This window comes from Oncorhynchus mykiss, chromosome 7, assembly GCF_013265735.2.
Source record: "Oncorhynchus mykiss isolate Arlee chromosome 7, USDA_OmykA_1.1, whole genome shotgun sequence".
NCBI lineage: Eukaryota > Metazoa > Chordata > Actinopteri > Salmoniformes > Salmonidae > Oncorhynchus > Oncorhynchus mykiss.
The window spans coordinates 14986996-15011995 of NC_048571.1; the positions used below are offsets into that span (position 1 = coordinate 14986996).

The 25000-nt window shown below is 45.2% G+C and overlaps 3 protein-coding genes across 4 annotated transcripts in view; 1 reads left to right on the forward strand and 2 right to left on the reverse strand.

Moving 5' to 3' along the window:
- The window catches only part of LOC110527381 (paralemmin-1), a 16485-nt gene extending 14370 nt beyond the window's left edge, over window positions 1-2115 (reverse strand). The window contains exon 1 of the mRNA XM_036982710.1: window positions 1591-2115. Within this exon, the coding sequence (XP_036838605.1) occupies window positions 1591-1652 (62 nt within the window). The 5' untranslated portion in view covers window positions 1653-2115. The remainder of the gene's footprint in view (window positions 1-1590) is intronic.
- Window positions 2116-4833: 2718 nt separating this feature from the next.
- LOC110519434 (phospholipid phosphatase-related protein type 3) lies at window positions 4834-15563 on the forward strand. Of its 2 annotated transcripts, none has more exons than XM_036982695.1 (11): window positions 4834-5558; window positions 6167-6273; window positions 6542-6727; window positions 6829-6955; window positions 10909-11104; window positions 11251-11308; window positions 11494-11673; window positions 11888-12100; window positions 12175-12401; window positions 12492-12954; window positions 13281-15563. In XM_036982695.1, the coding sequence occupies exons 2-11, from the start codon at window positions 6190-6192 to the stop codon at window positions 14052-14054; spliced, it is 2508 nt and encodes an 835-aa protein (XP_036838590.1). In that variant the 5' UTR covers window positions 4834-5558; window positions 6167-6189; the 3' UTR covers window positions 14055-15563. The 2 variants fall into 2 exon arrangements, with proteins under 2 accessions (XP_036838590.1, XP_036838591.1); XM_036982696.1 differs by having other exon boundaries at window positions 11494-11667.
- Window positions 15564-18434: 2871 nt separating this feature from the next.
- Window positions 18435-25000, reverse strand: part of LOC110515884 (glutamate receptor ionotropic, NMDA 3B) — a 29916-nt gene continuing 23350 nt past the window's right edge. The window contains exons 13-16 of the mRNA XM_036982694.1: window positions 22545-22709; window positions 22225-22292; window positions 20741-20982; window positions 18435-20345 (exon numbers count right to left, since the gene is read on the reverse strand). Of these exons, the coding sequence (XP_036838589.1) occupies window positions 19414-20345; window positions 20741-20982; window positions 22225-22292; window positions 22545-22709 (1407 nt within the window). The 3' untranslated portion in view covers window positions 18435-19413. The remainder of the gene's footprint in view (window positions 20346-20740; window positions 20983-22224; window positions 22293-22544; window positions 22710-25000) is intronic.

A 25000-nucleotide genomic window follows, 5' to 3' on the forward strand; every position in this document is an offset into this window, starting at 1 on the left:
AAACCCTCCCCTAATCCGGACGACGCTGGGCCAAACCCTCCCCTAACCCGGACGACGCTGGGCCAAACCCTCGCCTAACCCGGACGACGCTGGGCCAAACCCTTGCCTAACCCGGACGACGCTGGGCCAAACCCTTGCCTAACCCGGATGACGCTGGGCCAATTGTGTGCCGTCCTATGGGACTCCTGGCCACTGCCGGTTGTGGCTCAGCCCGGGAATGAACCTGGGTCTGTAGTAACACCTCTAGCACTGTGATGCAGTGCCATAGACCGCTGCGGCCCTCGGGAGACCCATGGAAACCCATTTCATGAAGCTCCCGACCAACAGTTATTGTGCTGACATTGCTTCCAGAGGCAGTTTGGAACTCGGTAGTGAGTGTGGCAACCAAGGGCAGACTATTTTTACGTGCTACGCGCTTCAGCACTCTGCGGTCCCGTTCTGTGAGTTTGTGTGGCCTACCACTTCGCAGCTGAGCCGTTGTTGCTCCTAGACGTTTCCACTTCATAATAACAGCACGTACAGTTGACCGGAGCAGCTCTAGCAGGGCAGAAATTTGATGAACTGACTTGTTGGAAAGGTGGCCTATGACGGTGGCACGTTGAAAGTCACTGAGCTCTTCAGTAAGGCCATTCTACTGCCAATGTTTGTCTATGGAGATTGCATGGCTGTGTGCTCAATTTTATACACCTGTCAACCACGGGTGTGGATGGAATAGCCGAATCCACTAATTTGAAGGGGTGTCCACATACTTTTGTATATATAGTCTATATTGCCTCCCAATATTGTACAATGTGTGTATTTTCATTAGCCTGGGCTATATTTGTTTGAATTCCAGACCAGATTGATCTCAGTTTGTTAGTGTCAGAGTAGCCACTGATTTCGGTCATTTGAGTGGTATTAGAAACGATTCCGCTAATGTCTTCTATCGTGTAAAGTATGCAGCATTGTATGAAATGCGTTTTTAAAAGGCAAAACAAATATTCGGACGCTGCAAACAAGTGTTCCCCATGTGTGGAAATCCTAAAAACGCCCCTGCTCAACTGTAGCCTACATTACAAATGTTATTATGGCTTTATTATAAAGGGGCTTTTTCTTCAACAGGAAACCTCGCATTGAATTGCATCTTGGTGGATGGATTTGTTTACAGAAAATAATGGTGTGCCAGGAAGTGTGTGGGGGCAAAAAAAAACAATGCCCCGGGGTCTATGATTTCATAATCCGGCTATACCTGTACTGTATACTGTTTATTTATTTATGTAAGAGTGGTATTTACTTTCATATTGTTTTGTTCACATTATTGTCATGCATTTCCATGTATGCATTAAGGGGATTTGTATAATTTATAATTACATTATGCCTACATTAGAAAACACACATTATCTCTTAATCTCGTTTTCCCTCTATTCTGCATCCCTCTCTCTGCTCCATCCCTCCATCCCCTTCTCTCCTCACCTCCATCCTTCATCGCTGTTCCGTGATGCTGAGGCAGTGGAGCGCTACCGCTAGTCAACAAATTCGCGGAAATCAGGCCAAGTATAGTCGTGAGTAGACACTGCGTGTAACGAGCAGACAGACAGCCGGGCTACTTACCCAACAGCGGAGTCCTTTATCTTGTCACCGATGGCGTCTCTCTCCTTTGGCGTCTCTCTCATCCTAGTTTCATCCACACTGAAATAAAATAGCACTGCGACGGTTTCCTCTTCGTTCACTGTGTATGCTTATAGTCTATGTTTACTGGCGTATAGCTTCAAAACAGTCGGGTTTCCTCCCCTCCTCTCCCTCCTCCCCCCCCTTCTCCTCCTCCTCTCTCCTCTCTCCTGCCACCCTTCCGTTGGCGGCTGAGGAGTCGCGGGAACGCCCGAGCTGTGTGTGCGTGTGTGTCGCGGGAGCTCGATCCGCTCAACACTTCAACAGAGAGAACAAGCTGGCCGTTATTTATCTTCGTTCCACGACATTACAGGAGTTCGTGGGTGAATTGGCGATTTTTGGAGAGATGAAAGCTCTCCTGGTCCCCTCAAAATTATGATTTGTCTCCTGTAGGTGACCTGTTTTGCAGAAAGGTTTGTGCTCTCACCAGCTGGCCAAACACAGAGAGAGAGAGCGAGAGAGAGAGAGAGAGAGAGAGAGAGAGAGAGAGAGAGAGAGAGAGAGAGAGAGAGAGAGAGAGAGAGAGAGAGAGAGAGAGAGAGAGAGAGAGAGAGAGAGAGAGAGAGAGAGAGAGAGAGAAGTACGCCTTCCTCCCGAGATAAGGAGGCCCAGGGTGTGTTGTTGACTGATATGATATTGAGGCCTCTGGTTATAATTGGGGTCTGGGTATTGCCGACGGTCTGATAGGATATTGGAGCCTCTGGTTATAAATGGGGTCTGAGTCTAGCCGACAGTCTGACACGATAATGGGCCTCTGTTTCTAAATGCGCTCTGGGTCTAGCCGACAGTCTGATGCAGACATACAGTATGATAACAATAGCTGCCAATGAGGCTCTACCACAAACACAACACAATTCATTACATTTGAATGCTGATTCAGTCAGGAAACAGAGTTCAAAAGACATTAAAGGTCCCGAACAGTCATTCTGAAATGTACCTTTTCTCTCATGGCTAACTACCAGGAAGTTTGAAAAGATAGGCTGAGTGGGCAGGGAGCTTATATTCAGGAGCTCACCTTGACTGACAGCTCTTTGAAACACCTATGTCAAGCAACTTGGATACAGTGACCAGTGTTGCAGTAAAATCATCTCAAGCTAATTTGCTGATGCACAAAGCAACTCAAACAACATTGAAATTGGATCAATTTCATCATGAGGCCAATGGTAACTTTAAAACAGTTAAAGGGCTGTAATTGGTGAAAACTGAGGATGGATCAACAACATTGTAGTTACTCCACAATACTAACCTAAATGACAGAGTGAAAAGAAGGAAGCCAATACAGAATACAAATATTCCAAAACATGCATCCTGTTTGCAACAAGGAACTAAAGTAATATTTAAGTGACAAAGCAATTCACTTTTTGTCCTGAATACAAAGTGTTATGTTTGGGGCAAATCCAATACATCACTGAGTACCACACTTCATATTTTCAAGCATAGTGGTGGCTGCATCATGCTATGGGTATGCTTGTATTTGTTAAGGTCTGGGGAGTTTTTCAGGACAAAAAAATAATGGAATGGAGCGTAGCACAGGAAAAATCCTAGAGGAAAACCAGGTTCAGTTTGCTTTCCATCAGACAGCAGAACAATAACCTAAAACACAAGGCCAAATCTACGCTTGAGTTGCTAACCAAGAAGACAGTGAATGTTCCTGAGTGGCCAAGTTAATGTTTTGACTCAAATCTACTGGAAAAATCTATGGCAAGACCTGAAAATGGTTGTCAGTAATGATCAACAACCAATTTTACATAGCTTGAAGAATTTTGAAAATATTAACTGGCAAATGTTGCACAATCCAGGTGTGGAAATCTCTTAATCGCTGTCAAATGTACTTCTACAAAGTATTGACTCAGGGTTGTGAATACATATGTAAAATGAGATATTTCCGTTTTTAATTTGAAATAAATGTACAACAATTTCAAAAAACATGTTTTCACTTTGTCATTATGGGGTATTATGTGTAGATGGGTGAGAAACATATATATTTAATCCATTTTGAATTCAGTCTGTATGTGTAACAGAACAAAATGGGGAAAAAGTCCAGGGGCATGAATACTTTCTGAAGGCACCGTTCATGTAGATTGGTTCAGTTGGTGAAGTCCACCATCTACTGGCCATAACATATTTATTGTGGCATGTGGTATCCTGTGGCCAGAAGGGAGCATTTGTGTTCTGCATATGGTTCATAGACAGAGAAGAGGAGAGGGGACAGGGAAGAGATGAAAGGATGAAGAGGATGCCTCTAGCCATTAGCAGCTGTAAATTGGGACACACATTTATAAAGACACTCAGACCCATGCGCTCTAAACATATTTCATTCATTTACTTCTGTATTTATTCATGTAAACAGAAACAAATGAAAAGTAGCCCTACCACATGTACAGGCAGAAGATATCAATAGAGCTACTGGTTGCTGTGGTATTTCTAGTGACCAGGCTGGATTTACAGAGAATACAGGTATTGAAAGAATCATATATTTAGTGCTGATAGGTTGGAGTCTTCTCTGTTGTCTGCAGGCTAGTGCTGATAGGTTGGAGTCTTCTCTGTTGTCTGTAGGTTAGTGCTGATAGGTTGGAGTCTTCTCTGTTGTCTGTAGGCTAGTGCTGATAGGTTGGAGTCTTCTCTGTTGTCTATAGGTTAGTGCTGATAGGTTGGAGTCTTCTTTGTTGTCTGTAGGCTAGTGCTGATAGGTTGGAGTCTTCTCTGTTGTCTGCAGGCTAGTGCTGATAGGTTGGAGTCTTCTCTGTTGTCTGCAGGCTAGTGCTGATAGGTTGGAGTCTTCTCTGTTGTCTGCAGGCTAGTGCTGATAGGTTGGAGTCTTCTTTATATGTATTTGTGAGTGAGTGAGTGAGTGAGTGAGTGATGAGTTTATTAGCAGCCCAGCTGTGACCAGTCCAGGAGAAAAGGGTGGGTGGGTAGGGTGTGTCATGGTGTATGTGTATTTATAACCGTGGGGGAAAGGTTTGAATGTGTACATGTCAAGGTAAATCAGACAGTCAGAGGCAGAAGATGTGTGAGCGCGCGCGTGCACGTTTGTTGAATGAAGAGACGCAAATACACACCGCAGCAGCAGTCACAGGCACGTGGTCAGAACCCAACCCAACCCAACCCAACCCCACCCTACTGGGCTAGGTCTACCCACAACAAAACTAACCAAATATGAAAAGAGGAAGAGAGATGGGGGGTTCAGCATCTTTTTGCCTAAAATGAATAGCCTTTGCATTTAAAATAGAATGTTCTAAAAGGGGAATATATTCGAAGAAACACTCAGAATCAAACAGACACACATGCTTTCACTCATGCACGCGCATACCCAAACACACACCAAAATCCATCGCTTTGTTTTTCCCAGCTTTATGGTGGTGGCACTCCTCCATTAGGAATTTGGAGTGGTGAGAGGAGGGGCGTTTGTGTATGTGTGAAGGAGCAGTCGATCTCCTCCCCTCGTCTCCCCCCGCCCCCCATGCCTTTGTGTGCACGAGGCTCTCTGTGAGCGGCGGTTCTTCAAGTGCGATATCGGTTCGTTTCTGAACGCTGTTTGAGTTTGTGTGGGCTGTTCGAACATAGCGTGGCTGACTGGGACTGGGGTGAACCGGTAGAAGGCACGTGAAACCACTGAGTTTATTCACACATGCGCGATCAGAAGGGAAAATAACGGAGAAATATTGAATATAGGACTTTTCCCTTTCGTTTTACCCATCTATCATTCTCTCGTCCTCTCTATCCGTGGAGAATCTGACCAACCCAAACAACCTGATGTGTGTGTATATGTGTTTTAGGGGCGTAAAACAACTGGCAGCGCGTGAAGATGGATTAACGTTTGAACGGAAAACTGGAGCAGCACGCTAGACCTCGGCGAGGGGGGAGGGCAAGACGGGCCTCTGCAAACACACACAACCCGCGGGACAGAGGTAATTTAGCGCTCTGTGTCTTTCTGTGTGTGTGTGTGTGTGTGTGGAGGAGAGGAGAGGCAAGGCAGGGCGAGTCTGACACTAGTGTCTGAGAGAATCGATGTTTTTTAATCAGGACAGTTTTTCTCTCTCTCTCTGAGTTCAGGACCATGCAGTGGACAGCGCCATAGTTACAGTAGAATAACTCCGGGGAAAAGGAGTATGTGTCGCATTGTGTGTGTCTCAACTCCCTGCTTCTTTCTGTAACTTAACTGTAACTATGGCGCTGTCCTGGGTCCACTCCATTGTCCTGAATTTAGAGAGCGAGTTAGAGAGAAGTGGGAAACAGATAGCACACCAATGAGGTTTGTGTGTGTGTGTGTGTGTGCTGATGTTCTGTTCATTTGGAGTTGAGGGACCAACACAACAGATGTGCATTCAGTTATTTACTATTAGCTTAGGTTTGCTGCAAAGGACCAGTCTGAGACCAAGCAGATGTTTGCCCATGTGGAAGTAGTAGCAGAATATGACTTAACAAGCTGAAACTGTGCAACAATTCCTCGGTAATGTATGCCACCTGGAACGCCACCAGTGTGATGACTAACCCCTCCCCTTCTGTCTGTTCCTAGACTCTGATTGGACCAACACCAGGATGATGTCGTCACCAAAAGCCAAGACCAAGAAGAAACCTCCCAAAGACAGCATGACACTTCTACCATGCTTCTACTTCATAGAGGTGTGTGGACGTGCATACGTGTGTGTCCAATATAACTCCATTTAATGTATACCACTCACTATGGCTGTTAGTAAGACAATATCTCCCTCTTACCTCTCTCCCTTTCTCTCTCTCTCTCCCTTGCTCGCCTTCACTCTCTATCTATCTATCTATCTATCATCTATCTATCTATCTATCTATCTATCTATCTATCTATCTATCTATCTATCTATCTATCTATCTATCTATCTATCTATCTATCTATCTATCTCTCTTTCTTTCTGTCTAGCTCCCCATCGTCCTCTCCTCCCTTGTCTCTCTCTACTTCATGGAGTTGACAGACCTGTTGTCCCCGGCGACCCCTGTGTTCCATTGCTATGACCGTGACCTGTCGTTGCCCTACCTGGAGACAGGAGACGAACTGATCCCTCTGCTGATGTTACTGAGCCTGGCCTTCGCAGGACCGGCTGCCTCGGTTAGTACACACACACACACCGTCAGAACCTAGAATCAATAGACTGATCAATGAACAGCCTATCAGGGTGCATGACTAATTGTGTGTGTGTGTGTGAATAGATCATGCTAGGTGAAGGGCTGGTCTATTGTTACCAGTCCAGAGTCAAACAGAGTAAAGCTGAAGGATCCATCATCGCTGGAGGGTGTAACTTCAACTCCTTCCTACGGAGGACTGTTCGCTTTGTTGGTACGTACCTGTTATTTACGCTTGAATCCTCGAGGGGGAGTGGACAGGTGTACACTTCATGTAATAATGCTAGCCTAGGGAGAGAATCTACTTCAGGGAGTAATGCTAGCCTAGGGAGAGAATCTACTTCAGGGAGTAATGCTAGCCTAGGGAGAGAATCTACTTCATGTAATAATGCTAGCCTAGGGAGAGAATCTACTTCATGTAATAATGCTAGCCTAGGGAGAGAATCTACTTCAGGGAGTAATGATAGCCTAGGGAGAGAATCTACTTCATGTAATAATGCTAGCCTAGGGAGAGAATCTACTTCAGCAAGTAATGATAGCCTAGGGAGAGAATCTACTTCATGTAATAATGCTAGCCTAGGGAGAGAATCTACTTCAGCAAGTAATGATAGCCTAGGGAGAGAATCTACTTCAGGGAGTAATGATAGCCTAGGGAGAGAATCTACTTCATGTAATAATGCTAGCCTAGGGAGAGAATCTACTTCATGTAATAATGCTAGCCTAGGGAGAGAATCTACTTCAGCAAGTAATGATAGCCTAGGGAGAGAATCTACTTCAGGGAGTAATGATAGCCTAGGGAGAGAATCTACTTCAGGGAATAATGATAGCCAAGGGAGAGAATCTACTTCAGCAAGTAATGATAGCCTAGGGAGAGAATCTACTTCAGGGAGTAATGATAGCCTAGGGAGAGAATCTACTTCAGGGAGTAATGATAGCCTAGGGAGAGAATCTACTTCAGAGAGTAATGATAGCCTAGGGAGAGAATCTACTTCAGCAAGTAATGATAGCCTAGGGAGAGAATCTACTTCAGAGAGTAATGATAGCCTAGGGAGAGAATCTACTTCATGTAATAATGCTAGCCTAGGGAGAGAATCTACTTCAGCGAGTAATGCTAGCCTAGGGAGAGAATCTACTTCAGCAAGTAATGATAGCCTAGGGAGAGAATCTACTTCATGTAATAATGCTAGCCTAGGGAGAGAATCTACTTCATGTAATAATGCTAGCCTAGGGAGAGAATCTACTTCAGGGAGTAATGATAGCCTAGGGAGAGAATCTACTTCAGGGAGTAATGATAGCCTAGGGAGAGAATCTACTTCAGCGAGTAATGATAGCCTAGGGAGAGAATCTACTTCAGCAAGTAATGATAGCCTAGGGAGAGAATCTACTTCAGAGAGTAATGATAGCCTAGGGAGAGAATCTACTTCAGAGAGTAATGATAGCCTAGGGAGAGAATCTACTTCAGAGAGTAATGATAGCCTAGGGAGAGAATCTACTTCAGGGAGTAATGATAGCCTAGGGAGAGAATCTACTTCAGGGAGTAATGATAGCCTAGGGAGAGAATCTACTTCAGCGAGTAATGATAGCCTAGGGAGAGAATCTACTTCAGCAAGTAATGATAGCCTAGGGAGAGAATCTACTTCAGAGAGTAATGATAGCCTAGGGAGAGAATCTACTTCAGAGAGTAATGATAGCCTAGGGAGAGAATCTACTTCAGGGAGTAATGATAGCCTAGGGAGAGAATCTACTTCAGAGAGTAATGATAGCCTAGGGAGAGAATCTACTTCCGAGAGTAATGATAGCCTAGGGAGAGAATCTACTTCAGAGAGTAATGATAGCCTAGGGAGATAATCTATATCAGAGAGTGATGATAGCCTAGGGAGAGAATCTACTTCAGCAAGTAATGATAGCCTAGGGAGAGAATCTACTTCAGAGAGTAATGATAGCCTAGGGAGAGAATCTACTTCCGAGAGTAATGATAGCCTAGGGAGAGAATCTACTTCAGAGAGTAATGATAGCCTAGGGAGAGAATCTACTTCAGAGAGTAATGCTAGCCTAGGGAGATAATCTATAACAGAGAGTAATGATAACCTAGGGAGAGAATCTACTTCAGAGAGTAATGGTAGCCTAGGGAGAGAATCTACTTCAGGGAGTAATGATAGCCTAGGGAGAGAATCTACTTCAGGGAGTAATGATAGCCTAGGGAGAGAATCTACTTCAGCGAGTAATGATAGCCTAGGGAGAGAATCTACTTCAGCAAGTAATGATAGCCTAGGGAGAGAATCTACTTCAGAGAGTAATGATAGCCTAGGGAGAGAATCTACTTCAGAGAGTAATGATAGCCTAGGGAGAGAATCTACTTCAGAGAGTAATGATAGCCTAGGGAGAGAATCTACTTCAGCAAGTAATGATAGCCTAGGGAGAGAATCTACTTCAGAGAGTAATGATAGCCTAGGGAGAGAATCTACTTCCGAGAGTAATGATAGCCTAGGGAGAGAATCTACTTCAGAGAGTAATGATAGCCTAGGGAGATAATCTATATCAGAGAGTGATGATAGCCTAGGGAGAGAATCTACTTCAGCAAGTAATGATAGCCTAGGGAGAGAATCTACTTCAGAGAGTAATGATAGCCTAGGGAGAGAATCTACTTCCGAGAGTAATGATAGCCTAGGGAGAGAATCTACTTCAGAGAGTAATGATAGCCTAGGGAGAGAATCTACTTCAGAGAGTAATGCTAGCCTAGGGAGATAATATATAACAGAGAGTAATGATAACCTAGGGAGAGAATCTACTTCAGAGAGTAATGGTAGCCTAGGGAGAGAATCTATATCAGAGAGTAATGATAGCCTAGGGAGAGAATCTATATCAGAGAGTAATGATAGCCTAGGGAGAGAATCTACTTCAGAGAGTAATGGTAGCCTAGGGAGAGAATCTACATCAGAGAGTAATGCTAGCGTAGGGAGATAATCTACTTCAGAGAGTAATGCTAGCCTAGGGAGAGAATCTATATCAGAGAGTAATGATAGCCTAGGAGAGATGTGGAGGGAATGAGGACAGGGGAGAGAGAGATGTAGAGGGAATGAGGACAGGGGAGAGAGAGATGTAGAGGGAATGAGGACAGGGGAGAGAGAGATGTAGAGGGAATGAGGACGGGGGAGAGAGAGAGATGTAGAGGGAATGAGGACGGGGAGAGAGAGAGATGTAGAGGGAATGAGGACGAGGGAGAGAGAGAGATGTAGAGGGAATGAGGACGGGGGAGAGAGAGAGATGTAGAGGGAATGAGGACGGGGGAGAGAGAGAGATGTAGAGGGAATGAGGACAGGGGAGAGAGAGATGTAGAGGGAATGAGGATGGGGGAGAGAGAGATGTAGAGGGAATGAGGACAGGGGAGAGAGAGATGTAGAGGGAATGAGGACGGGGGAGAGAGAGATGTAGAGGGAATGAGGACGGGGGAGAGAGAGATGTAGAGGGAATGAGGACGGGTGAGAGAGAGATGTAGAGGGAATGAGGACGGGGGAGAGAGAGATGTAGAGGGAATGAGGACAGGGGACAGAGAGATGTAGAGGGAATGAGGACAGGGGACAGAGAGATGTAGAGGACAGGGGACAGAGAGATGTAGAGGGAATGAGGACGGGAGAGAGAGATGTAGAGGGAATGAGGACGGGAGAGAGAGATGTAGAGGGAATGAGGATGGGAGAGAGAGATGTAGAGGGAATGAGGACAGGGGACAGAGAGATGTAGAGGGAATGAGGACAGGGGACAGAGAGATGTAGAGGACAGGGGACAGAGAGATGTAGAGGGAATGAGGACAGGGGACAGAGAGATGTAGAGGGAATGAGGACAGGCGAGCCGTCTTCAGATGTTTCAGATAACTGTTACGTGGTGCATGCTCCTCTCTCCCCCCCTCTCTCCTTCATCCCTTCTCCCCCTCTTTCTCCTCCATCCCTTCTCCCTGTCTCCCCCTCTCTCCTTCTCCATCCCTTCTCCCGGTCTCCCTCTCTCTCTCCTCCATCCCTTCTCCCTGTCTCCCCCTCTCTCTCCTCCATCCCTTCTCCCTGTTTCCCCCTCTCTCCTCCTCCATCCCTTCTCCCTGTCTCCCCCCCACTTTCCTCCATCCCTTCTCCCTGTCTCCCGCTCTCTCCTCCTCCATCCCTCGTCCTTCTCTCCCAGGTGTTCATGTGTTTGGTCTCCTGGCAACAGCCCTAATGACAGACATCATCCAATTGGCTACTGGTTATCCCACCCCTTTCTTCCTGACTGTCTGTCAGCCCAATTACACGCTGCCTGGGATATCATGTGACCAGAACAACTACATCACACAGGACATCTGCTCTGGGAAAGATCTGTATGCCATCCTGTCAGCCAGGTAAAAAATAAAACACACACACACACACACACACACACACACTTTTTGTGTTCTCCAGCTTCAATTAAACCTCCACCTCTCTTCTCTCTCTGCATCACGTCTCCCTCTCTCTTCCTGATTCTTACTCTCCCTCTCCTTCTCTTCAGGAAAACATTTCCGTCCCAGCATGCAACGCTTTCTGGCTTCGCTGCTGTCTACATCTCTGTAAGCACTGACAGCTACTAACTTGTCTGTCCGTCTGTCTGTCTGTCTGCCTGCCTGCCTGCCTGCCTTCCTGACTGACTGACTTTATGAAGATGCATTTGAAGTTAAAATTGGAAACATTGCCATCTGCAATAGTTCTAACTTTGTGTGTGTGTGCATGCGTACTTCCGTGTGTGTGTGTGTAGATGTATTTGAACAGTGTGATCAGCAGTAGTACTAAGCTGGTGAAGCCGGTGCTGGTGTTTGGATACTGTCTGGCTGCAGGCATAGCCGGACTGACTCAGATCACACAACACCGCTGCCATCCCAGAGATGTCTATGTTGGCTACGCCATAGGAGCTGGCATAGGAGTCTACCTGGTGAGTGTGAGTGTGTGGGTGGGGGGGGGTGGGGGGGGTAGTAGACTGAGAAAGAGATAGAGAGGGAGATGGCAATTAATAATCTTTTAAGAGTTCTCAGGGGGAGAATTTCACTGTTATTTTTTTAGAAGGCCTGTCTCAACAGATTTCACGCTTCTATCCCTCTCTCTCTATTGCCATCTCCACCTCTCCTTCCCCTCCCTCCGTACCCTCCCTCTAGTCTCTGTATGCAGTAGGTAACTTCAGGTCATCCGAAGAGGACTGCCTCCCCCAGCCTGTCCGGAGGGCTGCGCCTCCCCCACAGCAGCAGAGGGAGGTGGTGGTGAGGGGAAGAGCCCAGAGAGGTCATGCTTCTCAGCACGGCTCTCTGTACCGCAGCAAGACACCCAGACCATCAGACAGCAGGGAGGAACTGGGCACTGGACGCTGCAAGGTAAGAGATGAAGGGAGATAGGTTGTGTATTCGTGGTTAGTATTAGTAGTTAGCCACACTATGTTGTTCTGTAGGTTCGTAGGGAGAAGGCCAGCGTAGCATCTCTGAAGAGGGCCAGTGCTGACGTGGAGCTCCTGGCACCCCGCGGCCCCATGGGAAAGGAAACCATGGTAACATTCAGCAATACCTTACCCCGCGTCGCCAATGGCAGCAGCAGCACCTCGCCCCCCGGAGACGACTCCTCCAACCAGCGTCACATGACCTTCCACCTGTCCTTCGACCCCCGCAGGTCACAACCAAGGTACGTTTGTGGCTAGTGTGTGTTGTAGGTGTGTGTCATACAACCCTGGTATTAATCGTCAAGTCAAACATATCATGTGTGATCTGTCAGGCTGCGACCACCACTGGTGCAGGAGTGGAGACAGCAGCGCTCTACGGAGAGACGGAGCGAGGAGGAGGGAGAGACGGACACATCTGGCGGAGGAGAGGGAGGAGCAGGGGGAGGGGGCGAGGCAGGGGAGACAGGGGTGATGAATCCTCCCTCCCTCTATCCGACGGTACAGTCGGCCAATAGAGCCGTTGCCACAGCTACCCCAGCGCCAGCCCCACTAGTGCATATCCCTAAGGAGGGGATTAGACACCCCCCTACTGTCTCCCCTCTACCTCCTTCTGTCTCCTCTCTACCTCCCCCTGTCTCACCTAAGAGCGCGGTGACACGTGCCAAGTTGATGTCACTTAACCAGGGAGGGGAACGAGTCAGGGAGGGGCCTATCCCTGTGACGACTCCGCGTGTGCCCCACCAGCTGCCCAATCAGCCGCCCAATCAGCCGCCCAATCAGCCGCGAGTGGCGCAGGTGAGATAAATATCAAATCTGAGTTAGTTAAAATGAACTGTTGATTTACATTCTAACTAGCTGAAGTAACTAGCTAAATGAACTGTTGATTTACATTCTAACTAGCTGAAGTAACTAGCTAAATGAACTGTTGATTTACATTCTAACTAGCTGAAGTAACTAGCTAAATGAACTGTTGATTTACATTCTAACTAGCTGAAGTAACTAGCTAAATGAACTGTTGATTTACATTCTAACTAGCTGAAGTAACTAGCTAAATGAACGGTTGATTTACATTCTAACTAGCTGAAGTAACTAGCTAACCATCTCCTCTGTTCATCCTATAGGTCATTGCCATGTCCAAGCAGCATGGACCAATCAGCTCCTCTGCCAAGGGCTCTGACTCCACCTCTTCCTGTGGGGGAGGGTCTTCAACAGGAAGCTCTGAGTCGCCGTACTACCGGGTCCCCTCCGACCGCGACAGCCACACCGGGAGTGTTACCGGGAGCGTTACCGGGAGTATTGTCACCATAGACGCTCACGCCCCTCATCACCCTGTGGTCAGGGTGTCTAGCAGTGTCAGTACCGGGAGTAACGGGACCCTGGGGGCCAGAGTAACAGCTGCCGGTAACGGGACCCCCTGGGAGCGGAGGAACACCACCAGCGGGAGCGTCGGTGAGCAGGGCCAGAGGGGGGCGCTGCAGCGCCAGGAGAAAGTCTCTGCACCGGAATATCGGGAATACCGAACACTTCCTGTGAAATCAGACTCTATCTGCTCCTCCTCTCCCAGCCAGACTGATTCCTCCACCCTGCCTCCCCCTCCTCACCCCATCTCCTCTCCACTCCCTCCCTTCTCTTCCCCCCCCCTGCCTCCCCCTCCTCAACCCATCTCCTCCCCCCTCCCTCCCCCTTCTCCCCCCTCCTACTCACCCCTCCCTCCCCCTCCTCCCCACTTCTACTCCCCTCTCCCTCCCCCTCCTCATCCAGATCTGCTGTTGGACAGTTACTCCCCCCCCCTCCCCCGCTCTATGACCCTCCCCCGCCGGCCCACTGTCTCAGCCCACAGCCGCGCTGATCAAGAAGTCTATTACAAGACCATGCAGACGGAGAGGAGATTATAACGCGACATAGAGGAGTTATAATAGACAGTAACACTACTAAAAACAGACTACGAGGTCAGAAGAGAAAATAGGGGACCTTACAGAGCGAGAGGTTATAAGGCGACATAGATAAATTAAGATAGACAGTAGTACCTCTACATAACCATACAGTCAGGGGACGTTATTAAATGTAAAACATTTTGGGGAGACCTAACAGTCAGGGGAAGTTATTAAATGTGACACCGTTTGGGGAGACCTAACAGTCAGGAGAACTACTACATGACTTAAATGAGTGAGAGGAGGTTATGAGACAACTTAGGAGTTAAAATGTAATATAATGGAGGTTATAACTTGGCGTAGAGGAGTCACAATGATCCAGAACACTACTTCAATACTGAGAAAGGGTCCAGATGGAAACAGACAAATAGCTGATCTTCAAGACACTGCAGAGTAGGAGACGGACATGAGATGACTTAAAGAAGTTAAGATGCGACATAACAGCAAAACCTACTGCTAAGTCGGGGTCTAACAGTGGAGGTGGAGCGTGTCTGACTGAAGGTCTTCAGGAGCATGGAGACTGGATCACTAAAGACAACAGAAACAATAGCAGCTCTAGTAGTTGGTTTACCACCGACTACTATCTGACTAGACTATACAACTATACTGACTATACTCACCAGCTGTACTATACTATACTATACTGTATATAGGATCTCTCTCAGGTTTCCATTCCACTGACTTACTGTAGAGACCAAGAAGAGGAGGGGAAAAGGAGGAAGGAAAGTGAACATCTTGGAGAGGATTACTACAGTAAACAAAGAGGGGGAGACAAAGACTGGAGGGAACATTTGGCTTAACAACGTGAACAGATCCACACAGACACACAGACACACATAGCCGCGGGAAGTAGTTTGCTGGTGGGGTTCCGCGCTACAGACCGCTAACACAGTGCACTACTTTTAGGAAAATAGAATTTTGGAATTTTAGATATGATTTTTAATTCAGATTAAAACACACACACACACACACACACACACACACACACACACACACACACACACACATACAGACTCAACTCCAATTGTATAACATTTGTTGCTAATCAAACCCCCACTGACAATACAATAAGATAAATGGTGACTAAAGACTGTATAGACTTGTGGGGGTGGTCTGTGTGCATCGGTTGCCTAGCAGCAGAATGACTTGTTCTGTAGTGGATATCCTCTTTTGATAATAGAACTGTTGAATACTGGTGTTAGTCTGCATGTGTATGTATGTGTGTGAGGGTGTGTCTGTCTTGCATGTGTGTTTCTGTGTGTGAATGAGTGTATTCTACTTCATTGTGTTTCTATGAACTTGCATTATGACTTCTAAGAAACAGAAATGCTGCCTTTTCCAGAGATGTCATTTATTTACCTTTTTGTCTTTATTACCAATGTAAATACTAATATTATATTACTGTCCTTTTTCATGGGCTACTGTTTTTTTAAACTTGTGTTTCCAGGTAATGGTTATAAACTCCTTGACTAAGGAAACGTCTATTTGCAAATTCATTGAAGTTTGTGTGACTGACCGGCATTGGTGGTTTATGTGTCTCAAGACTGTGTTAGCCCACTGAGCTGAAGCACAGACATCAGGTTGGAGGAGTCTTTAGTTGTCAAGAATACAGCTGTTATCCCTGGAGTAGTGAAAAAGATCCTCTATTGACACACACACACACACACACAAAAGGATATGGGGTTGTTATCAGATATCTTTAATGAATTCTACTATTGGTTAGTCCCTGCTAAATCTATACTCCTAATACAGAGACAGGGATATGAAAGAGAATGGAGGGGTAAAGAGAGAGAGTGAGGGAAGGAGGAGAGAGAGTCAGTCCCCACTCCCACTGAGGGCTGAGTCAGTCCTGGTTGACTATCCCTAGGGTCCTCCTCACAATCTGGCCTCTATATATATATATATATATATATATATATATATATATATATATATATATATATATATATATATATATATATATATATATATATACACACACACACACACTCTCCATCACAGACATCTCAACACTCTGCAGCAGTGTGTGTGTGTAGAACTGTCCGGAGGACTGAGGTGGCCTTCATATGAGGAGTGATTCAACAGAACAACACAAAGGCCTCTGCTCTGTCTGTCTCATTCCCTTCTCTGTCTCAAACCCTTCTCTGTCTCTCCATATCTTTCTCTACTGTCTGTCCATATTGCTCTCTCTCTACTGTCTGTCCATATCTCTTACTGTCTCTACGGTCTGTCCAAATCTCTTTCTCTACTGTGTCCATGTCTCTACTGTCTGTCCATATCTCTCTCTGTGTCCATATCTCTTTCTCTCTCTACTGTATGTCCATAACTCTCTCTACTGTCTGTCCATATCTCTCTCTACTGTCTGTCCATATCTCTTTCTCTCTCTACTGTCTGTCCATATCTCTTTTTCTCTCTACTGTCTGTCCATATGTATCTCCACTGTGTCCATATCTCTTACTGTCTGTCTTATCTCTTTCTCTCTACTGTCTGTCCATATCTCTCTCTACTGTGTCCATATCTCTTACTGTCTGTCTAGCTCTTTCTCTCTACTGTCTGTCCATATCTCTCTACTGTCTGTCCATATCTCTCTGTCTGTCCATATCTCTTTCTCTCTCTACTGTCTGTCCATATCTCTTTCTCTCTACTGTCTGTCCATATGTGTCTCTACTGTGTCCATATCTCTTACTGTCTGTCTATCTCTTTCTCTCTACTGTCTGTCCATATCTCTCTACTGTCTGTCCATATCTCTCTACTATCTGTCCACATCTCTTTCTCTCTCTACTGTCTGTCCATATCTCTCTACAGTCTGTCCATATCTCTTTCTCTCTCTACTGTCTGTCCATATCTCTCTACTGTGTCCATATCTCGTACTGTCTCTCCAGTCTGTCCATATCTCTCTCTACTGTATCCATATGTATCTCTACTGTGTCCATATCTCTCTCTACTGTATCCATATGTATCTCTACTGTGTCCATATCTCTCTCTACTGTATCCATATGTATCTCTACTGTATCCATATGTATCTCTACTGTGTCCATATCTCTCTCTACTGTATCCATATGTATCTCTACTGTGTCCATATCTCTCTCTACTGTATCCATATGTATCTCTACTGTGTCCATATGTATCTCTACTGTGTCCATCTCTCTCTCTACTGTATCCATATCTCTCTCTACTGTCTGTCCATATCTCTTTCTCTCTCTACTGTCTGTCCATATCTCTCTCTACTGTATCCATATATATCTCTACTGTATCCATATCTCTCTCTACTGTCTGTCCATATCTCTCTCTACTGTATCCATATATATCTCTACTGTATCCATATCTCTCTCTACTGTCTGTCCATATCTCTCTCTACTGTATCCATATATATCTCTACTGTATCCATATCTCTCTCTACTGTCTGTCCATATCTCTCTCTACTGTATCCATATATATCTCTACTGTATCCATATCTCTCTCTACTGTCTGTCCATATCTCTTTCTCTCTCTACTGTCTGTCCATATCTCGTACTGTCTCACTTCTCACAGAGATATGAAGGGATGGAGATGTAGAAAGAGATAAAGAGAGAACAACAAACAGTGATGCAGAAAGATATATTTTAGGATGCGTGGGTTAATGTGTGTGTGTTCTAACATGCGTGACTAAGACTAAAATATCCTGCAGGCTTCACACAGACCAGGGTCACTGGGAATGGGGTCCCCATTCCCAGTGTGTGTGTGTGTGCATATATATTCCCCTACCTCTGCTCCGTATGCCTGAGTAAATATGTAAATATGTCAGATGTATAACATCCATACATTTAGATACAATTGTTGTCTGACCTCATTTTGTTCACTGTGAAACACACGCACACACACTTGTACAGATGAGTTAAATCTGAGCTTTGATTCATACGAGTGAGGCGCAGCAGTGTTCTAATTGCTCGTCAGAATCATGTAATCAGAGCGTGTGATTTTGGGTGGATTAACGATGAGAGGTTTGTCTTTTAATTTCACAGCGAATTACTATAACTGGGTGATTGTGTCTGTGTGCACACCTTTATGTGTGAGTGTGTGTATGTGTTCGGGGGGCGGGGGGGGGGGGGGGCGTCTCTGTGTTGCTAAATATCACAGAATTGAGGGAAAGACCGAATGAAAATTGTTATTACTATGACAGTGAAATATTATAATATTTTCCTTCTCATCCATGAAAGAATGTTTCAGTTGCTTAGTTGAGGAGGTTGTGTGTGTGTGTGTGTGTGTGTGTGTGTGTGTGTGTGAGAGAGAGAGAGAGAGAGAGATCCAGGCACCACCTTGTGGTATAGACTGTCATTACAGTCTGTGGTAATTAGTTGCATTAAAACCGGTATATAAATGTTTAATTTAAAAATATGGAAATGATATACAACAACATGATACGAGTCCCAATAATATGCTGATACAATTCTGTTGTGTGTGAGAATATAGCTGTTGTTATAGGCAGAATTATGGGACACCGAACACGACCCATCAACACCAGAACAACATATCTACAACACTCCTCAGTCCTCTACAGGTAACCTAGCATCCTGCATCTCTTCTAAAACACCTGCTATAGGCTCAAATACAACCGCCTTTTCTCTTTCCACATCCACCTTTTTCATCCACTTCCAGGTTTGACTATTGTTACTGTATAGTTACATTTGACACCACCATGACATCCAACATACAAATGCCATTCAAGTAAATTCAATTCAACTGCATAGTATCAAACCAACTCAAGGTCCTTATAGAGGATCAGTCAGGACAATGACAGTGGACACGTGTAGTTTCCCTCTGGGATAGCCGATTCTTACCCGGTCGGGCGGAGATAGCACTTGATTGAACATTTAGGAGCCCCATGTGTACCTTGAATGACCCACTGAGAACTGACTACAGACCTGGGGTGTGTACAGTAGTCACAAACCATTGCAACGGAAACCGTTCGCTCCAAACAGAAAAACCTTCTGCAACAAAAACGAGAGATTCTATTGGACAAATTCAGGTAGGTCCCTTCCCGTTTTGTTCTGTTTGCTTCTGTTTGGTTCCTAGTGAACACAACCCAGGGGTATGAGATGAAGAGAGCGAGCAATTAGTAGTTAGAAACAAAAAGGAAACACACCTAGTGGAGACAAACAGTAGATGGGTAAAGTTCTGATCAGACATTTTGTTAACAGACAGCAGCCGTTGACATCAGAGGCAAATGGACCAGTGCCACATCTCTGTCATTGTTTTTTTAAACTCATCATCATTTGGACCTGTTAGATTCTTTTCCAGCCCTCTAATTGGTATTTTGTGTTCTAATAAATAACCAATCAAACGACTAACACAAACTCTTCTGGGTGTCCATGGGGGCGGGACGTTCTCTAACCAGATTCCCAGTGCCGGCACTGGATTGGCTAGCTTTCAGTCTGTCCAGACTAGCCCCTGTCCGTGTTTGGACAGTTCTCCCCCTCGCCTGGTCTTTCACTGCACCTAATTGCCTGGCTCTTCCTCTCTCCAGGCTGGTGGAGTTACGTGATTGGACAGTTCTTTCTCCCTGTAGTGTATTGACAGCACCTGATTGGTTGGTTGTCTCTCTGTCCAGGCTGGTGGAGGTTTTTGATTGGATCTCTCTCCTCCTCTGTAGGATGGTCAGAGCTTCTGATTGGCTGTTCCTCCCTGTCTGCAGAATGTTGGAGGCATGTGATTGGCTGCTCCCATTTCTGTCCAGGCTTTTTGATTGGTCATCTCGGTCTCTCTCAGTTTCTGATTGGTGTAACAGTCTGTCCCTGTCTGTGTCCTGTCTTGCTGTTTGTCTCATAGTGGAACTGTCCCTGCCTGTCCTGTCTCTGTCTCTGTTTCTGTCCAGGCTGCAACAGAGGTTTGATCTGCCACTCCTCCCTTTCTCCTGGTTGAGCCCCTCTCTCTCTTCCTTGGTTCTATCTTTCTCTGCGTTGGTTCTCACTCTCTCCAGGCTTTGTGACTGGCCAACCTTGTCTTTCTCCAGTTTGACAGCAGTAGCTGTGCTCTGGTTCATTTTATGGTTCTCCAGGCAGGTCTGTATCTCGGCCCTCCTGGCCACGGCGTCTCTCAGCTGGGCTGTGAACGTCTCGATCCTCCCCTGGACCTCCTGGAGCTCTCCCTCCCATAGGAAGGCCTGGTTGCCTGGGTTCCCCAGAGGAGGCAGGGCCAGGCCGGGGGAGGCCAGGGCCGATGCTGGGCCACCGTTAGCATGCAGGCTAACCTGAGGAGGAGATAAACCACCCAGACACCCTGGAACAGACAGGGGAAGACAGAAACTATGTGACCTCTTCTCTGAATCTAATTGAAGGGAATGTGATTTGTGGATTCAAATAAAGCATGTAAAGTGTGTGTGTGGTTTGGTTTTACTATCCTTGTGGGTCCCAGAAGTTCTACTAAAGGATAGTGAAACAAGGAAAATTCTGGGGACATTTCGCTGATCCCCACAGGGAAAACGTGTATTTTAGGCTTAGTGGTTAAGTATAGGGTTAGAATTAGGGTTAAGAGATAGGGTTAGGTTTAGTTTTAGGGTTAGGTGTTAAGGTTAAGGATTAGGGGTTAGGGAAAATAGGATTTTGAATAGGAATACATGTTTTGGTCCCCACAAGGACGGTAAAACAAATGTGTGTGTTAGAGTGAGTGTGTACCTCCCAGGCCGTGTCGCCCCACCATGCCAGGACGTCCCCAGAACGAGGCGGTGTGTGTGTGTAGACGGTAGCTGTGTAGACTCTCCAGATCAAAGTGGACCCTCTTGTTCTCCTTGATGTCCCGGGCAGGAGAGGAGGGCTGAGGAGGAGGGGGGGCAGGCAGGGGGGAAGACGGGGGAGGAGGAGGGCGAGGCTGCTGGTGTCTGTGGAGGCTGCAGCTGTCAGAGACACAAGGGGAGGGACTGGGGGAGAGAGAGATGGGGGGAGAGAGAGAGAGGGAGGGGGGGGAGTGAGAGAGAGAGAAAGAAAGAAAGGTAATATTGACAATATTGATAACCTATACTGTAATATAGTATTTATAAACTATACTCTAATATAGATAGTATTGATAACCAATACTGTAATATAGACAGTATTGATAACCTAAACACTAATATAGACAGTATTGATAACCTATACTATAATAAAGATAGTATTGATAACCTATAACGCAATATAGAGTATTGATAACCTATCATTTAATATAGAGAGTATTGATAACATATAGCGTAATTTAGAAATGATTGATTATCTATACTGTAGAATAGATAGTATTGATAACATATAGTGTACTATTGACAGTATTGATGACCTTTACTGTAATATTGCCAATATTGATAACCTATACTATAATATAGACAGTATTGATAACCTATACTCTAATATAGATAGTATTGATAATCTATACTCTACTATATATATAGTATTGATAACCTATAATGTAATATAGATAGTATTGATAGCCTATACTGTAATATAGACAGTATTGATAACATATACTCTAATATAGACAGTATTGATAACATATACTTTAATATAGACAGTATTGATAACCTATACTGTAATATGGATAGTATTGCTAAACTATACTCTAATATAGATAGTATTGATAACCCAGACTGCAATATAGAAATGATTGATAACCTATAATGTAATATATACAGTATTGATAACCTATACTCTAGTAGAGACAGGATTGATAACCTATACTCTAATATAGACAGTATTGATAACCTATACTCTAATAGAGACAGTATTGATAACCTACACTCTAATATAGACAGTATTGATAACCTATACTCTAGTAGAGACAGTATTGATAACCTATATCCTAATATAGACAGTATTGATAACCTATACTCTAATATAGACAGTATTGATAACCTACACTCTAATACAGACAGTATTGAGAACCTCTGCTCTAATATAGACAGTATTGATAACCTATACTCTAGTATAGACATTATTGATAACCTATACTCTAATATTGACAGTATTGATACCCTATACTCTAGTAGAGACAGTATTGATAACCTATATTCGAATATAGACAGTATTGATAACCTATACTCTAATATAGACAGTATTGATAACCTATACTCTAGTATAGACAGTATTGATAACCTATACTCTAATATAGATAGTATTGATCAGTGTTTCTCTACTTGTGGTCCAGGCCAATCAACTCTTTCCCTACGTCCTTGTAAGGGGTGTTCAGGGCTCGATGGATCTTCTGTCAACAGATAGATGATACAACACAGATGAGAGAACATTCACTCAATAAAGATCACCTTGTTAAGATAACAGTGGTAAGATCACCTTGATAAGATCACCTTGATAATATGTTTTTAAAAGTGTGAAATTCTAATTATCTTAGATACTATTAAAAGCTTGGTGGCTTGCTATAGATCTAGTTCATGAGTGTGTGTGTGTGTGTGTGTTTGTGTGTGTGTGTGTGTGTGTGTGTGTGTGTGTACCTACATACCTGGCTGGTATGCAACCAGTAGGTGAGTGTGTGTGACCGCCGTAGCCGGGGCAGGGCTAGGTGATAGAAGGTGTGTTCAGCTGCCAAGGTAAAAATGGCTCCAACCACCCCCACACACAACATCACAAACAGGCCTGAGAAATGATCTATCCCCATCGATAAATTCTGGGAGAGAGAGAGAGTCAGAAAGAGGGAGAGATAGAGGGCAAGAGAGGGTGTGAGAGAGAGAAAGTGAGAGAGAGAGAGTGAGAGATATATATATAGCGCAAGAGAGGGTTAGAGAGAGGGAGAGAGAGGGTGAGAGAGAGACAGAAAGAGGGAGAGAGATATATATAGCACAAGAGAGGGTTAGAGAGAGGGAGAGAGAGGGTGAGAGAGGGACAGAAAGAGGGAGAGAGATATATATAGCGCAAGAGAGGGTTAGAGAGAGGGAGAGAGAGGGTGAGAGAGAGACAGAAAGAGGGAGAGAGATATATATAGCGCAAGAGAGGGTTAGAGAGAGGGAGAGAGAGGGTGAGAGAGGGTGAGAGATATATATAGCGCAAGAGAGGGTTAGAGAGAGGGAGAGAGAGGGTGAGAGAGGGACAGAAAGAGGGAGAGAGATATATATAGCACAAGAGAGGGTTAGAGAGAGGGAGAGAGAGGGTGAGAGAGGGACAGAAAGAGGGAGAGAGATATATATAGCGCAAGAGAGGGTTAGAGAGAGGGAGAGAGAGGGTGAGAGAGGGTGAGAGATATATATAGCGCAAGAGAGGGTTAGAGAGAGGGAGAGAGAGGGTGAGAGAGGGTGAGAGATATATATAGCGCAAGAGAGGGTTAGAGAGAGGGTGAGAGAGGGTGAGAGACAGAAAGAGGGAGAGAGATATATATAGCGCAAGAGAGGGTGAGAGAGGGTGAGAGAGAGACAGAAAGAGGGAGAGAGATATATATAGCGCAAGAGAGGGTTAGAGAGAGGGAGAGAGAGGGTGAGAGACAGAAAGAGGGAGAGAGATATATATAGCGCAAGAGAGGGTTAGAGAGAGGGAGAGAGAGGGTGAGAGACAGAAAGAGGGAGAGAGATATATATAGCGCAAGAGAAGGTGAGAGAGGGTGAGAGAGGGTGAGAGACAGAAAGAGGGAGAGAGATATATATAGCGCAAGAGAGGGTGAGAGAGGGTGAGAGAGGGTGAGAGACAGAAAGAGGGAGAGAGATATATATAGCGCAAGAGAGGGTTAGAGAGAGGGAGAGAGAGGGTGAGAGACAGAAAGAGGGAGAGAGATATATATAGCGCAAGAGAAGGTGAGAGAGGGTGAGAGAGGGTGAGAGAGGGTGAGAGACAGAAAGAGGGAGAGAGATATATATAGCGCAAGAGAGGGTTAGAGAGGGTGAGAGAGGGTGAGAGAGGGTGAGAGACAGAAAGAGTGAGAGAGATATATATAGCGCAAGAGAGGGTGAGAGAGGGTGAGAGAGGGTGAGAGACAGAAAGAGGGAGAGAGATATATATAGCGCAAGAGAAGGTGAGAGAGGGTGAGAGAGGGTGAGAGAGGGTGAGAGACAGAAAGAGGGAGAGAGATATATATAGCGCAAGAGAGGGTGAGAGAGGGTGAGAGAGGGTGAGAGAGGGAAAGAGAGTATTTATTATTAGGCTCCGTAGTTAGCTGCTGCTGAGGCAGTCAGTGACTACTCTTCCTGGGGTCCAAACAGGAAACACAACACAACAAATAAAATGCATATTATACATACTGTAAATATACATACATAGCACTACATTTACATTACAATTTAGTCATTCAGCAGACGCTCCCATCCAGACTGACCCACAGCTAGTGCATTCATCTTAAGATAGCCAAGCGAGACAACCACATACAACAGTCGTAACCCAACCATGCATCATATACATAATAAAATGCAAAATACAATACAAAATGCATTAAATGGTCTATGTGTCTCTTCACAGTCCCCATTTTGCCTTAAGGTATGAGGTTGACTGTGGTTCCAACAGTGGCCTCTAGATGGCAGAGTGAACCAGTAGTTCCACTTTCTCCGTCACCTGACATCATCACATAACTCGAGCCAGTTGCTTCCACCTATCAGTGATGACCTTAACGGGGCAATCTGCAGTTGCTACAATTTTGGTGAGAATGTATCCATTTCGCTACACTCGCATTGACATCTGCTAACCATGTGTATGTGACAAATAGCATTTGATTTGATTTGATTGATTCTTGAAGAGTATAACTTACTAATTAATGCCTCATGAGCTTAGTTCAACTGTCGTACCCCATCAAAACACTATTTATTTAACCCTTATTTTACCAGGTAAGTTGACTGAGAACACATTCTCATTTACAGCAGCGGCCTGGGGAATAGTTACAGGGGAGAGGAATGAGCCAATTGGAAACTGGGGATGATTAGGTGACTGTGATGGTATGAGGGCCAGATTGGGAATTTAGGTTTCACACCCCTACTCTTACGA

Bases quoted from the DNA above. Each gene is read 5' to 3' on its own strand.
- LOC110519434 (XM_036982695.1), top strand. From the start codon at position 6,190: ATGATGTCGTCACCAAAAGCCAAGACCAAGAAGAAACCTCCCAAAGAC. The intron at 11,105-11,250 runs GTAAAAAATAAA...CCTTCTCTTCAG, and splicing joins TATGCCATCCTGTCAGCCAG to GAAAACATTTCCGTCCCAGC. The intron at 11,674-11,887 runs GTGAGTGTGTGG...CCCTCCCTCTAG, and splicing joins TAGGAGTCTACCTGGTGAGT to TCTCTGTATGCAGTAGGTAA.